General features: G+C 54.7%; 5 protein-coding genes across 5 annotated transcripts; 2 read left to right on the top strand and 3 right to left on the bottom strand.

Annotated features, from left to right (window-relative positions):
• Positions 1-1,936: 1,936 nt before the first annotated feature.
• On the bottom strand, positions 1,937-2,614 carry BBK36DRAFT_1169247 (hypothetical protein; the record flags this gene model as incomplete). The annotated part of the gene is made up of 2 exons (XM_024895289.1): positions 1,937-2,422; positions 2,486-2,614. The coding sequence occupies 2 exons, from the start codon at positions 2,612-2,614 to the stop codon at positions 1,937-1,939; spliced, it is 615 nt and encodes a 204-aa protein (XP_024748854.1).
• An 809-nt stretch (positions 2,615-3,423) lies between these two features.
• Positions 3,424-6,787, bottom strand: BBK36DRAFT_1135487 (P-loop containing nucleoside triphosphate hydrolase protein). The gene is given in 5 exon segments (XM_024892661.1): positions 3,424-4,904; positions 4,966-6,157; positions 6,256-6,505; positions 6,520-6,607; positions 6,727-6,787. The coding sequence occupies 3 exon segments, from the start codon at positions 6,413-6,415 to the stop codon at positions 3,449-3,451; spliced, it is 2,808 nt and encodes a 935-aa protein (XP_024748853.1). The 5' UTR covers positions 6,416-6,505; positions 6,520-6,607; positions 6,727-6,787; the 3' UTR covers positions 3,424-3,448.
• Positions 6,788-8,047: 1,260 nt separating this feature from the next.
• On the top strand, positions 8,048-9,075 carry BBK36DRAFT_1201981 (hypothetical protein; the record flags this gene model as incomplete). Its single annotated transcript, XM_024897193.1, has 3 exons — positions 8,048-8,135; positions 8,163-8,637; positions 8,745-9,075. 3 exons carry the CDS (start codon positions 8,048-8,050, stop codon positions 9,073-9,075), a joined length of 894 nt encoding a protein of 297 aa, XP_024748852.1.
• A 685-nt stretch (positions 9,076-9,760) lies between these two features.
• Positions 9,761-11,377, top strand: BBK36DRAFT_1169244 (nucleotide-diphospho-sugar transferase; the record flags this gene model as incomplete). The annotated part of the gene is made up of 3 exons (XM_024895288.1): positions 9,761-9,832; positions 10,030-11,274; positions 11,351-11,377. 3 exons carry the CDS (start codon positions 9,761-9,763, stop codon positions 11,375-11,377), a joined length of 1,344 nt encoding a protein of 447 aa, XP_024748851.1.
• A 711-nt stretch (positions 11,378-12,088) lies between these two features.
• Positions 12,089-13,701, bottom strand: BBK36DRAFT_1120195 (nucleotide-sugar transporter; the record flags this gene model as incomplete). The annotated part of the gene is made up of 4 exons (XM_024890672.1): positions 12,089-12,370; positions 12,435-13,130; positions 13,221-13,559; positions 13,639-13,701. 4 exons carry the CDS (start codon positions 13,699-13,701, stop codon positions 12,089-12,091), a joined length of 1,380 nt encoding a protein of 459 aa, XP_024748850.1.
• Between the last annotated feature and the right edge of the window lie 531 nt (positions 13,702-14,232).

The following is a 14,232-nucleotide window of genomic DNA, read 5'->3' as shown; positions in this document are numbered from 1 at the left end:
TGGTCAGTTTTTCATCCTCATCTCTCACTCAAAATCACTTGCACTTTCTCTCATATAGCTTCTTGGGATCCTACAGCCCTTTGCTCTAAGCTTGGCTCTCATTTTTGTCATTTACTTCACAGCTATCTCCAACTGCTCACATCATGCTCAGCATACTTCCTTGGGCCTTGGTGGCTCTCCCCCTGACTGAGGCCCGTTTCGGCATCCGACCAAGGGCCCAAAACAATGAGACCGTTCAGTGCTGCCCGTGTGTGTCGAGTGGCCTCAACCCACAGGCTACGACAGTCACTGTCACTGTGACGAGTCCTAAGGAAACTGTCACAGTCGACCACACAATCGTTCAGCAGGCAACCACCCTCTTCGTGACGCACACTGTGGCTCCCGGGTTGCCCAGTGCTGTAACCCCCGAGGTCACAGTTCATCCCGACCCCCCCGCCAAGGTTGAGACAGTTTTCAATGCTGTTTCCATTCCAGAGCCTTCAGTTTCAACAGAGAAGCAGCCTATCAAGACCGTTACGGTGACAGCGAAGCCAGATGAGCCCAAGTCCGTCGAGGCCCCATCTGTCATTACCGTTACCTTCACTCCTGGAAATTCAGTCTCTACACAATCGACTCCTTCGCCAGACGCATCCGAGCCATCCTCCTCAAGTAACGGCCAGGAAATCGCCGCGAGTACCGTCACCGTCACAATCGGGACCCAATCAAAGGCATCTCAGAGCACCGAGTCAAAGCCAAGCATCAAAACGATGACTTTTGGGCCGACCCCCCCAAGCGCCGAAACGGTGACTTTTGTCGAGAACCCTTCAAGCCCAACAACTGCCGCCACTGCCACCTCGGCCGACAAACCTGCAAACTCCACGAGCGAGACGGTGACGTCTAAGGAAAGCCCAGTGAGCCCAAGCACCCCTACAGTGACGCTCGCAAACAGTCCTTCGAAACCAGTTGCCGAGACGGTCACATTTGTGGAAAATTCTGCACTGTCTACCAGCGTTGCAGCGGCAACAACTACCTCAGGGGCCAATCTGGCGAACTCAACCGTTGAGTCAGCCACCTTTGCCGAGAATCTCCCCCAGCCAAGCAGCTCTTCTGCATCCACGAAGAGCTCACCAAACTCCAGTATCCAGACGGTCAATTTTGTGCCCAATACACCAAACCCTACCATCACACCCTCCTCGCCCGCTCAACCAGTCATCACCACTCCGCCACAGCTTGGAACTGGCTCACCCGTCACTGACCGCTTCACAACCCTAACGCAAACCATGACCTCCGGGGGAAACATCAGCGTCGAAATCACCATCGTCAACATCTTCACTGGCGAGAGCATCTGCAAGAAGGAGGGCAGCGACGAGCCTTGCGACTCAAGCCATGAGACTCTCCAGCTGAAACCATCAGAAAAAGTTCCTTGCTTGACAACGGGCATCTTTACAAAGACGGCAACGGCATTCAACACTGTTGTCGTGACTGTCAGTCCTGGCTTGTGGTCAAACGGAACGCTTGCGACGGGAGTTGCGCCGCCGGCTGGTGCCGCCACAGGAACGGGCAGCCCGATCCTGCGAAGGGGGAGGGTGCCGATGGTGAGGAGGCGACTGTGAGGGGTTGGATGTAATAATTGTATGGCCTTTGTATAGTGTCGAGCGCGGGTGTTGCTATCTGATTGGTATATCGGGGTGGTGCGGTATGAAAGGGGTCTGTTCATTTGGGTTGTCATGGATATCTCTGGCTTTGTATCACTTGTAGCTGTACTAATGCGTCTGTCTAGTCTTTCGTCTGAATTTCATCCGTCGATGATATATTTCATTTTATAAGCATGCTTTAACTATGCACAGCTTCTTCGGTGGCTCATCCCCTAGTTTCTTTCATTGTGTGCTCATCGTCATTATTCCATCCCAGTAGATCTCACATGAACAACGGCTGAACATTCCTCATCCCACGGGATTCACGACCAATTCTCCCGAATCACCTCAGCAATCACCCCATGATCCTCAAACTGCTTCAACCCACTCACGACAACCACGCCCACAACCCCCGCCACGCCCTGCACCCGGATCGGCACCGCGCCCCCGTGGATCGCGTACTCCCCGGCCTCGCTCGGCCCTAGACCAAACTTGGCCGCAAACGCAGCCTCGTTGCCCGCGTACTTTTGCCCCAGGTACCACGAGCTCACGCCGAAGCGGAGCACCGCCGCGCGCTTCCGGCGCACCCAACTCTCGTTGTCCGGGGTCACGCCCGCGCCCGTGGCGACCTGGTAGAGCGTCTGGGAGCCGGCGCCGTTGCTGATGGAGATGAGCGTCGCGCGGCCCTGGCGGGCAAAGGGGAGGAGGCGCGCGTAGAGGAGGTTGCCGAGCTCGACGGCGTCTTCGGCCGTGAAGGAGGAGAGGGTGAAGCCTTCTGCGCCGACGTCTGCGTCTACCAGAGCTTGAAGCTGTTCTCAGGGTGTCAATACCCAAGGGGTCAGAATCGGATATCAGGGGGAGGAAAGACTCACCTCCTCTGGTGTGCTGCCACAAGGAGGGCTCTGGATGGGAGCCGGAGGGGCAGAGTCTCGGGCTGCGCTGAGGGCCTTTTCAAGGCCGAGGCCAGCGGCGAATGATCGTTGCCAAACCTTGCGAGCCATCTTAGAACTGTTTTTCCTCACTTCTAAATCCTCCTTGAAATTGAATTGTCGTCAATGGGAGAAGGTTGAAATAGTTGAATGAGACTCAAGTTATAAAGATTTTGAAGTATAAAGGTAAAGGTATGTCATCTTCAAGCATCGACGTCAACTCCAACCTTAAATGCTTCTGCACTAAACCCCACCGGCCCGACTAAACCATCGTCACCTCAGCTCTTGGAAGAAAAAGGAAACGGACATTCTTGCCAGTCTTCGGCTTTTATCTGGGTTTGCTGGTGGATCGGGGACGATTCGCGGCTCTTGATAGGACGGCGAGAAAATTGGAGACGACTTTATTTCGGTTTAAGGAAGAGGCGAGTCGTGGGTTTCTGGGTATTGTGGAGAAGCTTAAAAGCACGGATGAGTTGCATCATCGTAAGGTCAAATCGCAGAGAATACAGTATAAAAGACACGGCCGCAGGTCATCAACTCACGTAAGCCTTTATCAAACCATGGGCTCGTGGCTAACTATCTCAAGTCTCTTATAAATACACTTCCTCTCTTTTGGTATAGGTGGACAACCGATCGTCTTGCTGCAAACACTGGGAAATTTTCCTCCTGTCGCTTGTCCAAACACATGGGGGTGAAGGACAAGAGGGAAATCCACAAAAGGAAGAGGGAAAGGGGACAAGGGGGAAGAGACGAAAAGACGAAATGTCCCCTTAAATCAAGAACGCATACAGATATATCCGACATCAAATTGACAACATCAAATGCCATATAGAGGCACAAGAGAAAAAGCCAAAGAAAAGGTACCAGTGCAGATTGGCAAGAAGAGGCAGCTCACGACGTCGCATCCTATGCTTCATCGTAGCGAAGGTCATTCTCCATCGTTACATCCGATTCGCGTCGTCTCAAGGCCGTTTCGGCTTGGAAGCCGCTGCTCTCAACGATGCTGGCCGTGTCCGACAGCTTTCCCGACTCGAGGTCCTCGATGCTCTGCAGCGCCTGTATGAACTTGGCCTGCTCCAGTTTTAGCATCGAGCGCTTGCCCGCCGTCGCCGCGTCCTCGTCCATTAGCTTCTCATAGACTCTCATAGCATCCGGCCCGCGCACGCCCAGCTTGTCGTCCAGGTAGTTGCGCAGCTCTCTTCGAATCGCGGGGATCATGCGGCAGACGATGCGCTGCGTCACAGCATCCGAGTATCGTAAGGCGGCGAGCTTATAGTACCCTCTAACGTACGCGACAACCTCGACCTCCCGCTCGAATTCGTCCGGATTGAGCCGCGCTTGCTCCGACTCCCGTCGCTTGACCTCCTGCATCTGCATCTCTTCCGTCAACGCCTCCCACGGCGCGAGAGGCTTCTGCTTGAAGCCAGCTGCCACCATTCTCATATAGTGGCGGAATCGAGCCAGCACCGCTCGCTCGCTCTTGAGGCACTGGTCAAACGCTTCTGTGTTGTACGTCATGACTCTCTCCGCCTCGTCGCTGTAGAGCTCTTCGAGTGCCTTTTGCGTCGTACTCCAGTGCTTATCCAGACAGCTCTTGAGGTGTCGTTTGGCCTCGGGATAAATGAATCGCTTCTTCAAGTTTTCGAACGACTCATTCAAGGCCGAATCGAGCTCCGCTGACAGCTGGCGAATCACCTCTCGGAGGTACACGCTGGTAGGCCCTTTCCACGGCCTGATGGCCTCCATGGCCAAGTCGTTGTAGACGTCGGGAGGAATGATACTCGGCATGCCCGCTTTCATCTTAGCCCTGATCTCTTCTCTGACCTGGCGAAGAGTCCGAAATCCTCGGCCGACCTCCCAGAATTCGCCAAAAGGCTCAGCGAGCCCTTGCCTATGTGCGGGAGGCAGAGGCTGCTGGGGGCCGAAGCTGTTGCCGTTCATGCTGGCGCCGTCCTCTGGCTTAACCGTATTTGATGGCCCGGCGAATGAATACTCCGTCCTGGACCGCTTGGACGGCGTGGCCTGTGCTGCTGGCTGTCGTCGTTTCGAGGGAGTCTGAGCGCTCGTTGTTGCGACGGACGCTGCATCGGACTCGTCATCGCTCAGTGCAATAACCGGAATATCGCTTCGATCTTTGAGAACAAACTTGGGCTTGATCTCCAAGAGACAGTCTCGAAAATTGGCGGGTAAGCTGTTGATACGAGCCGCAAATTCGTCAATCTTGATCCGGGCACTATCCGCAAAGCTGTTGAGGCACGTCTGTATCTCCAGCTCCACGTTATGCGGGAGCTCGGGAAGGTTGGCAAGCTGCCTGTTGACCTTGTCGAGATTCAACTTGACCTTGTGTTTGATATTGGGCAGGCTATATTGCACCAGCGTTAGTAGTGGCCCTGTTTTTTGGTTCAGGGGCGATAGAGACTTACCTTTTTGCAAATTCCTCGCCCAGTCGCTCCGAAAGAAAGGCCTTGAGTCTCTCCACACCACAGCGGTGGACAAATTCATGGAAGGCTTCCGGCCATTTATCGACCGACTCGTCCTCAAACATTCTCTCCTCCCACTTCTTTAATTCTTCCAGGTCTTTGCCCTGGGGACGAGATGTGATAAAGTATCCAAGCCCCGTCGAGTGGGCTTGTCCCTTCATGATCTCAAGCCACTGAGCGTGGTTTCCACCATCTGGCAGGAGATCAGCCTTGGTCAATACACCTATGGTCCGATCCTTGGCTTTCAGCTTTCGAGTGAGGCCAAATGTCGCCGAGTTCTCTGCGTCGCTGTTCATGGGCATGGCGCAAATGATAATGGCAGAGGGGTGCTGGATGTAGGCGCTCGAGAGGTTTCGAACCACGTTGACCAGGTACTCATCGTTGGCATCGGCGGGATTCTGGAAAATGCCAGGCATATCGTAGAACGATAGATCGGGCAGGTCAGGTCCCTTGATTTCCAGAGCCACAATGTTGGGTGAGAATTTTGCCTGCGGCTCATCTGCTGCCTTGTCGATGGGAACGTTGGAAGCAATGGATCCTCGTCCCGGGACAAAAAGACCGTGATGTTTGTCATCGTTCAAGATGGCAATCTGGGCCCAGCGCAAGACTTCTTCGATTTCGGACTTGTCGTGCATCGTCTTGAACTCCAGGACCAGCGTGCTGGGTCGCTTTTTCCAGGGAAAGAAGGGGTCGTGGGCTGTGACGTCTGATTCGTGTATGGGGCGAGCAGGAGGCTCGTACACATACTCCTTGCGCAGCCAAACGCGGCACGACCATTCGGCGTTGCGGGAGACACGAATGTGTAGAGGACATCGAGTGCAGGCGCCCTCGCTCCGTGGCAGATCCAGGTTGGCCAGGCCTGACATGAGACTCGATTTGCCTGCCGACTGGTCACCAACAAGGACAAGCTCGGGCAGCTGCACATCGTGGGACACACCAAGCTGCTGGAGCTCTCCGAGGGTGTCGTTGCAGGCTTTGAGCTTCTTGCCGATGTCCTGAAAGGACGTGTGGAAGAAGCTCTCGTCCATGTTCTTGGGGCTTCCCGCAGCTGGCACACTCGTAGCGGCTGGGTTATTCTTCGCCCTGATTTCTCTAAAGACGGGATCTGACTCTACGGTGCGCTCGCTAGGCGCAGCTATTCGTTGCAGCAGTCAGCATATCGCGATCCGATCAATGACGACTCTCAACATCGGCGTCTCTGCATGTCATGCTTGTCAGGTGAGTGGGACTTACGAGCGTTGGATCGATCTCCGCGACCATACCGCGCTGAACCCAGGGCCTCCTCGCCAATCGTCCCATAATCGCTGGCGTTGTCCGGGGGCGGGATTGGTTCTGGGTCAGGCTTCACGACTGCGCCGTTGAGCCTTGTGCGGCGGGTAGCCAGATGCGGCATGGCGGATGAAGCCTCAAAGGACGTCTAATCCTCGAGGGTTCGTCGATTCTTGGGCATGAACGAGTTGCGAGTGCCCTGTGAAAGAAGGGAATGCTCTGGTGGCAGTGGTGCAGAGCGCTGTCGAGTGAATGGCGTTGCGGAACGATGAGAAGAGAGATGCAGGTTAAACCAGATGATGAAGTCGTATCGTAGAGAGGGAGAGTGACAGGGAGAGTGTGAGAGAGGAAAGAGAAGGAAAAGAAGAGAGTGAACGGGGCAAAGGGTATGGAGCAGAAGATTAGAAGAGATGTGTAGAGAAAAGAAAAATCTGCGCTGATGAAAGTGCAAATGTGAAGTGAAGGTGAATTGGCCAAGGCGACGCGTGGGTGAATTTGCCTTTTGCCTACAAGGCGAGTTGAGTGCAGCAAAATGCTGGTATTGGTCACTGATATTCACCCAGCCAACTGGTGGTGGTGTTTTGGTGCCCCATCAAATACAATTGGCAGGGACCAATCCAATATCAGCGACTCCAAGGTTAACGTCTGATAAGGGAGTTGATGCCTGACTCAACAGTGAGCCAGCAGTTCGCTATTCAATCATGAAGCAGCAACACCAGACTCGCATACCAATTCTCAGGAGAATACGGCTGAGAAACGCCGTGCCTCGCGACTATTCTAGCAGAGCTGTGAGCTCCGAGGCATCGTCGTGTTAACAGAAGTGCATGCCGTCTGCTAAGGTCCCAAGTATCGTCAGAGCTTCTCAATGGAGCTTTTTAGCTTGGATAAGTTCCGAGTGCGCTAACACGAAAAAGGGGTGGCTGGGCTCGAGCTCGGGTCAAGGTCAGGCACAAGAGACTTGGCTTCAGGTCCCGGGCCACGTGACAGCCTTGACTTGCATCGCCTTGGTACCCTGGACTTGGTCTAAGGTACTAAGGTACCTAACAGTCGAGCTTGGAGATTAATGAGCCTCGAATCTTGCTTTGGAGTCATCTCGCACATGAATGGAGAAATACAAGATATAGTCCACTTTTGATCCTTCTTTCCACAGTCCGTCGTTCAGGTATTACTGAAAAGCGGCCTGTGTTGCTGGAAGTGGTGGACCCTGCAGCAGCATCAGTGGTGGCTGCCACACGGAGCAGTTTAAGAGGTACAAGTACTTGTACGTGGACCCTGATTTATCACCAAGACAAGACAAGACATCCCGCGGTCGATGAAAAGATCGACTGCCTGCCTTGATGCTTGGTGGTTTTGCAACTGATGCGCCAATCCTTCGAGCTCAATGGCACGGCTGCAGTTTTCATTTTAGCAAGAATTGCCTATAGATCCCTTCAATCAGAATACCATTGACTCGCAACTGTCGTGTTCAGAGGCCGCAGTGAGCAAGGCTGCACAAGTACTCGGGTACCTGCACCATCGCTTAGGGGGAGAAAAAAGGGTAAATAAAAAATAAAAGGAAAAGAAATAGGAAAAAAAAAAACTGTTCACAAGGCAAATTTTAGTCTTCAGCCATCTGCTCCTTAGCTCGACCCAACCGTAGACTTTACAAGCCTCATAGCAGTCTCATAGCCAATATTCCCTCTCTGTTCATTTTCTCATCTGGGAAACGAACAGACTCACTCAAGACTGCTTGCTCCTTAGGCTCACTATAACCACCATGGACTTTGCAGGAGACGGGCGAAACGATGCCCTGGCTGATGGCCGACGCATCTACTTAGGCGCGGCAACCTGTTCTCAACCCTCCTGTCTCTCTAGCTGACCAGTCAAGGCAGGCAATCTCCACTACGAGCTCAAGTCGGAGGACATTGAGGAGTTTCTCATCTCCAATGGCTTTGACGACATTGAGAACATCCAGATCTCGGTGGACGCCGTCAGCGGCCGCAATCCCGGCTACTGCTTCGTCGACTTTTCCCAGCGGGCAACGGCTGACCGGGCTCTGAACGAGCTGAGGGCGAGCCTCCGCGGTCGTGAGCTCAAGGTCGGTCCATGCGAGCCTAGGAAGAAGCGCACCGGAGACGGCCGACAGGGCTTCCAGCGGTCCAACGACTGGAGGGGTCAGTCAGGCGATGACGGCCAGCAGTTCCAGGGCGGCGAGGCCAGGGACAACAGGCCCCGAGGCTTCACCCGCTCCGACGAGGTGGTTGATGAGTCTCAGGGAAAGCGACTCTATGTGGGAGGACTGGCCAAGATGGGAGACCCTGAGCAGAACACGCAGGAGATTATCGACATCTTCACTGGATTCAACCCGTACGTCTCACCCGCTCATCATTGCCTCTCAACACCCTTTTTCTCCCTCCCCAATCTTATTCAATGTGTCTCTGCATGAGATGTGTATGCCTGATAATGAAGCGCAGGTCAAACATTGGCAAGCGCATCGCGCCTCATGAGAGCGCCCGCAGCCCTGCCGGAACATACTACTACTGCTTTGTCGACTTTGAGACCAAGGAGGAGGCTGAGGCCGCCATGCAGGCGCTGGACGGCGCCCAGTACGATGGAGGATTGCTCAAGGTGTCGCTGGCAAAGCGCACGGAGAGGCAATTTAACCGCCCCAATGCCACGTCAGATCGTAATGGCGGCCAGGGACGCGGCTGGAGATCAAACAACATGCAAACACGAACTGAGGGCGGAGCTGCGGCGGCAAGGGCCATGGGATCCAACAACTGGCGGAAGCGGGATGGCGAGTAATCGACTGGACAGCTGAGGCGACGGAGGACAGGCAGCAAAGGCTGATGCAGGCACAGAAAAAGGGGAGATGGAAAGAGGCTCTGGGTGGGAGCCAGGGTAATGCTGATACATGACGTGTGAATTTCTTTCTTGCTTCTGTATTTCATCATCTACTACGGAGTACAACAACAACAAGACGGCGTTGACAAGAGAGGAACATATCAACTCATCCCAGACATCGTCTCCCGTGTCTGGATCCGAATCCTGAGAACACCTGTGTCTTTTGAGTCCAATTCATCTTAGCTCCAGGAACAGCCACCACGTGCGGCATTCCAAGGTTCTCTTGCCGCGGGGCAATTTTGGCGCCCCATCGTTGGACCCTGTTCCGCACTCGCATAATTGCATAGCGCGGGGCCGCCACCTCCAACCTCACCCCTGTCATAGCAGCAAATCGTGACCTCGAGAAAGCCAGTCGTGCAGCAGCCGCTCCACCGCCTTGCTCCCGCCAATTTGCTGGCGAGATTCTCTCTGAATCGATACTCTAGTCTACTTGATATTGTTGGCGCTGATTCTCTGTCGCCCTGCTTATTGTTTCTGCCTCTTGCGTGGAAGCTCACGACTATCGCCGATCCGATATCAGTCACCTCAACCCCTCCCCCTCTCCTCACTCTCTTCTCCTTCTCCTTCTCCTCCGCAGCTCTCAACAATGTCTCTCCACGTCCCTCTGCCGCATCGCTCTGCCACCCCAGTTGGCGGTGCCACCAAGGCTGTCATTCTGGTAAATACTAAACTTGCCCTTTTCCTCTGTTCTGGAACGGATCCCCTCTGTCTGCTCTCAACCACGGAGGAAGCTTCATCATGTCCGCCTCAATGGCTGCAGACAGCTGGCTTCAACGAAACCCACCTGTACAACTCTACCATACGGGATATAGACACATATGGCTAACATTGCTTCCCCTTCTCCTCTTTGTCTAGGTTGGCGGTCCCTCACGCGGTACCCGATTCCGTCCGCTGTCTCTCGACCTCCCCAAGCCGCTCTTTGACGTCGCCGGCCACCCCATCATCTGGCACTGTCTGGCCGCCGTTGCGCGCGTCAAGCAGATCCAGGAGGTCTACATCATCGGCTACTACGACGAGTCCGTCTTCCGCGACTTCATCAAGGACTCGGCCAGGGAGTTTCCCGGCATCAACCTGCGGTACCTACGCGAGTACGAGGCCCTGGGCACCGCCGGCGGCCTGTACCACTTCCGCGATGCCATCCTCAAGGGCCGCCCCGAGCGCCTCTTCGTGCTCAACGCCGACGTCTGCTGCTCGTTCCCGCTCGAGGAGATGCTCAAGCTCTTCATGGAGAAGGACGCCGAGGCCGTCATCCTGGGTACACGCGTCAGCGACGACGCCGCCTCCAACTTTGGCTGCATCGTCTCCGATGCGCACACGCGCCGCGTGCTTCACTACGTCGAGAAGCCCGAGTCGCACATCAGCAACCTGATCAACTGCGGCGTCTATCTCTTCTCCACAGACGCCATCTTCCCGTCTATCCGCTCCGCCATTAAGCGCCGCACCGACCGCCCCGCCCGCCTCGTCTCGTACCCGTCCTCGGACAACCTGGACAACTTCACGATGCCGCGCGCCGTGGCCGACGACGACGACGACGAGGATAAGAAGGAGGTGATCCGCCTCGAGCAGGACATCCTGGGCGACATGGCCGACAGCAAGCAGTTCTTCGTCTATGAGACCAAGGACTTTTGGCGCCAGATCAAGACGGCCGGCTCCGCTGTGCCCGCCAACGCCCTGTACCTGCAAAAGGCGTGGCAGAGCGGCAGCGAGGAGCTCGCCCCCGCCAGCGCCAACATCGTGCCCCCTGTCTTCATCCACCCGACCGCTGATGTCCACCCTACGGCCAAGCTTGGCCCCAACGTCAGCATCGGGCCCCGCGTCGTCGTCGGAGCCGGAGCCCGTATCAAGGAGAGCATCGTGCTCGAGGACTCGGAGATCAAGCACGACGCCTGCGTGCTCTACTCCATCATTGGCTGGGGCAGCCGCGTCGGTGCCTGGGCTCGCGTCGAGGGCTCGCCCACGCCTGCGGGCAGCCACTCGACCAGCATCATCAAGAACGGGGTCAAGGTGCAGAGCATCTCCATCCTCGGCAAGGACTGCGGCGTTGGTGACGAGGTTCGCGTGCAGAACTGCGTTTGCTTGCCGTATAAGGAGTTGAAGAGGGTATGTTGTCTCTCCCCCACTAACTATCCCGCCCGCCCCCTCCGTTGTTTATCACATGCTAATTGTTTATCTTTAGGACGTCGCCAACGAGGTCATCATGTAAAGTGTGCATTCAAGCATCAATCTCGACAATTAGCGTGTGATAGAGCAAACATCATAGTGTCATGCAATAATCCTTTCTCTTGTGGGGCAAAAGGGGGAGAGATGGAGAGATGGAAGGATTGCTTTTCAAACACCATTCAAAGCCAACAAAGTAGAAAAACAAATGATTGATTCCCCAGACTATACAAAGTCATGCATTCCGATTCCTACCTGCTGCTCTCCAAATCACACGGGGCAAACGTTGATAGCATATGATTCCATCTCCAACAAACGGGATGCTTTTCTTGCAAAAAAAAAAAAAAGTATTAGCGGAAAGGAACTGTTGACACGGGAGGTAGGCATGTATGTTCCGTGAAAGAATAAAAGTAACATGAGCCCGAAATGCCGTCTTGATTCTCAGATGGCTCGTAAATGCGTGACCAAGGACTAATCCATTCTCACCTTCAAGCACCTCCTCACCACCCCTCGAGAGGTTGGGTATATATGCATCTCAAGCCTTCTTTACCTGGCTTCTCCAAGTCCCTTCCCGGTAAGGTACCAGGCGTGACCCTAAATGACCCCTTCTATATGCACCATATCCGTAATCCATTTCATGTTCTATCCATACACCCCAACAAAAGAGAAAGTGTGCATGCTTCCAGCCTGATAAACAAGGCTTCCATGTGTTTCCTGAATAGAGAGAAATCGCAGAAAATTCTACCAACAGCCGATATCACAGCTCCTTTTGCGCCGAAAGGCGACTCGCCGGCCGGGCGAACATGGGACTGGAGGGTCGGCTCGATGTCGATCCCAAGCCCTTGGCATCAAATGGGTCGATGGATTTAAAGTGCTTCGAGGGGCCCAGGCGAGGGGTGCCCAAGGGCGTCAGCTGTTCGATGGCGGGCTTCTCAAAGGTTGCGACGCGGATGGCGGGCGGGCGATGTCGAACCGATGTCTCTTCGAATACACTGTACATGTATGTCGAGAGCAGCACCAACATTGTGCCCAAGAGGAACTGTTCGCTGTCGTTAGCACAATTCGGATTCTTTCGAGCGAGGGAAAACTCAAGGGCGATGTACCGTGAGAGTTACTTCAAACTCAAAAACCCACACGCTGATGAGAAAGCTGAGTATGATACTGATACTCGTCGCAAAGTTCTTGACAATGTTGTCGGCGTCTCTGATAACCAAGGAGGCCAGTAAGCCACCAGTCGCCTGCAAGACGATTGTCGCCCAAACAACCGCATTGTAGCCTTCAAAGAAGCCGTGCTCGCGGATTCCAGCTCCGTCCTGCCACATGACGCCACCGAATAGGGCGGCGATCATCGAGTAGAAGCTCAGCTGCAAATTTCGCACCCAGACGCTGGCCTGAGTCGGGCTCTCCTTTAGGAGTTTCTCAAAGTACACGCCCGTAAGCCCAGAGACAGCCGCAGCGACGAGAACTGCAGTCACGCCCAGGGAGTAGTTCATGGGTGGCTCGACAAAGTGAAGGTCGTTGTCAATGCCCTCGTAGGTCGCGGAGCGGCGTGTCAGATGCGCGGGGGCTTCTTCGAGGACTGGATGGCCGAGCTCATGGCGAGATCGAGGGAAGAAGTGGTCAGGCATGCCGTGGAACAGAAGGGAGTCGGAGCCGGAGACTCTGCTGGCGACATTTGTTGTCGAACCTGGTAGGGAGACGATTGAGACACCCAGGGTGAGGACGATGAGCGAGAGCCAGCGCTTGAAGCCAAGGGGGCGACTCAGGAGGTAGACGCTGAACAGCGCCGTCGTGAGAATCTGGGCGCCATTATATTCAGTATCAGCATACATGTGGCAAGGCAAAAGAACAAGCCTCTGGACGGTCAGGATACTTTCCACCCAACTCACCTTGAGCTGGTACAGAACCTGAAAATGCACAGCATCCAAATTCTCAATAGCCACATACTGCAGGATATTCTGCAGTGTGTAAAAGACGCCCGGCACAACCAGCTTCCACCCGTCGCCCGCAAACATGGCGTTGTAGATCTGCTCGAACAGCACCGTGGCGGGCGTGCTGGGGGCCAGCGTCTTGGACGCCTCGTACAGGGCCAGCGTCAGGGAGACGGCCAGCTTGATGAGCTCGTGGAAAAAGACAGCGGTTGAAGGGAAGTAGCGGTGGTCGCCGGACGGGGGCATGACGCGGGAGTAGTGCATGACGAGGATGAAGGCCGAGTTTTGGACTGTGAGCTACATTTGCGACGTTTGTTAGCATCATCGAAAGCAAGGCAACAAGAGAAGTGTAAGAAGAGGCGAATTCATTCCGTACCAGCATCAGCGAGAGTGGTTTGCCAGCGCCAATCGCTGAGCCTCGGCCGTCGAGCACCGCCATGGCGGGCAAAGTGACAATTGCGTCGACAAGAGTGGCTGAGAGGTCAACAAGGGCCGAGAGAAAGCAGCTGTCAATCCGTAGGGAGGACGTCGGGTGGTTTGAGGAGGAAGAGGAGGTTGAAGGAAATCAAGAGAAAAACGAAGATCGATTGCTGCAGCTGATATCGATAGTAAAGTATTAGAGGGTTACAGCACGCGACACGCCCCTCTTCAGGTTGCCCGATCTCGATCTGGTAGCTCAGCTCAGCTTCCAGGCTTACAGCAGTTTAAACAGTGGACCAATGCCACCGTCTCTGCCGGCACAGGTATGCAGTTGATGCCTCAATGCGGGAACGTGATGATTGATGGAAGAAGAAAGACAAGATGGCAAGCAAGGCAAGTTTTGGAGCAACTCAGATGTGCCAATTGAAACCGACGACTCTCACTGATTCAGCCCATCCAAGCTCCATTGGGGCCCCTTGTTCCCAGGTACTCGTACAACTAAGGTACTACTACCAGGACCGTTAAGCTGCAGCTCAAACCCCCCGCAGAT

The sequence above is a fragment of the Trichoderma citrinoviride genome (genome assembly GCF_003025115.1).
Source record: "Trichoderma citrinoviride strain TUCIM 6016 unplaced genomic scaffold BBK36scaffold_8, whole genome shotgun sequence".
NCBI lineage: Eukaryota > Fungi > Ascomycota > Sordariomycetes > Hypocreales > Hypocreaceae > Trichoderma > Trichoderma citrinoviride.
The sequence above is the reverse complement of the archived record's forward strand: the minus strand, read 5'-3'. Positions and strand labels throughout refer to the sequence as shown.

Coding starts and splice junctions, on each gene's coding strand:
- BBK36DRAFT_1135487 (XM_024892661.1), bottom strand. CDS start 6,415: ATGCCGCATCTGGCTACCCGCCGCACAAGGCTCAACGGCGCAGTCGTG. Junction 6,158..6,255: donor CGGAGATCGATCCAACGCTC/GTAAGTCCCACT, acceptor TGCAACGAATAG/CTGCGCCTAGCGAGCGCACC. Junction 4,905..4,965: donor GGCGAGGAATTTGCAAAAAG/GTAAGTCTCTAT, acceptor GGTGCAATATAG/CCTGCCCAATATCAAACACA.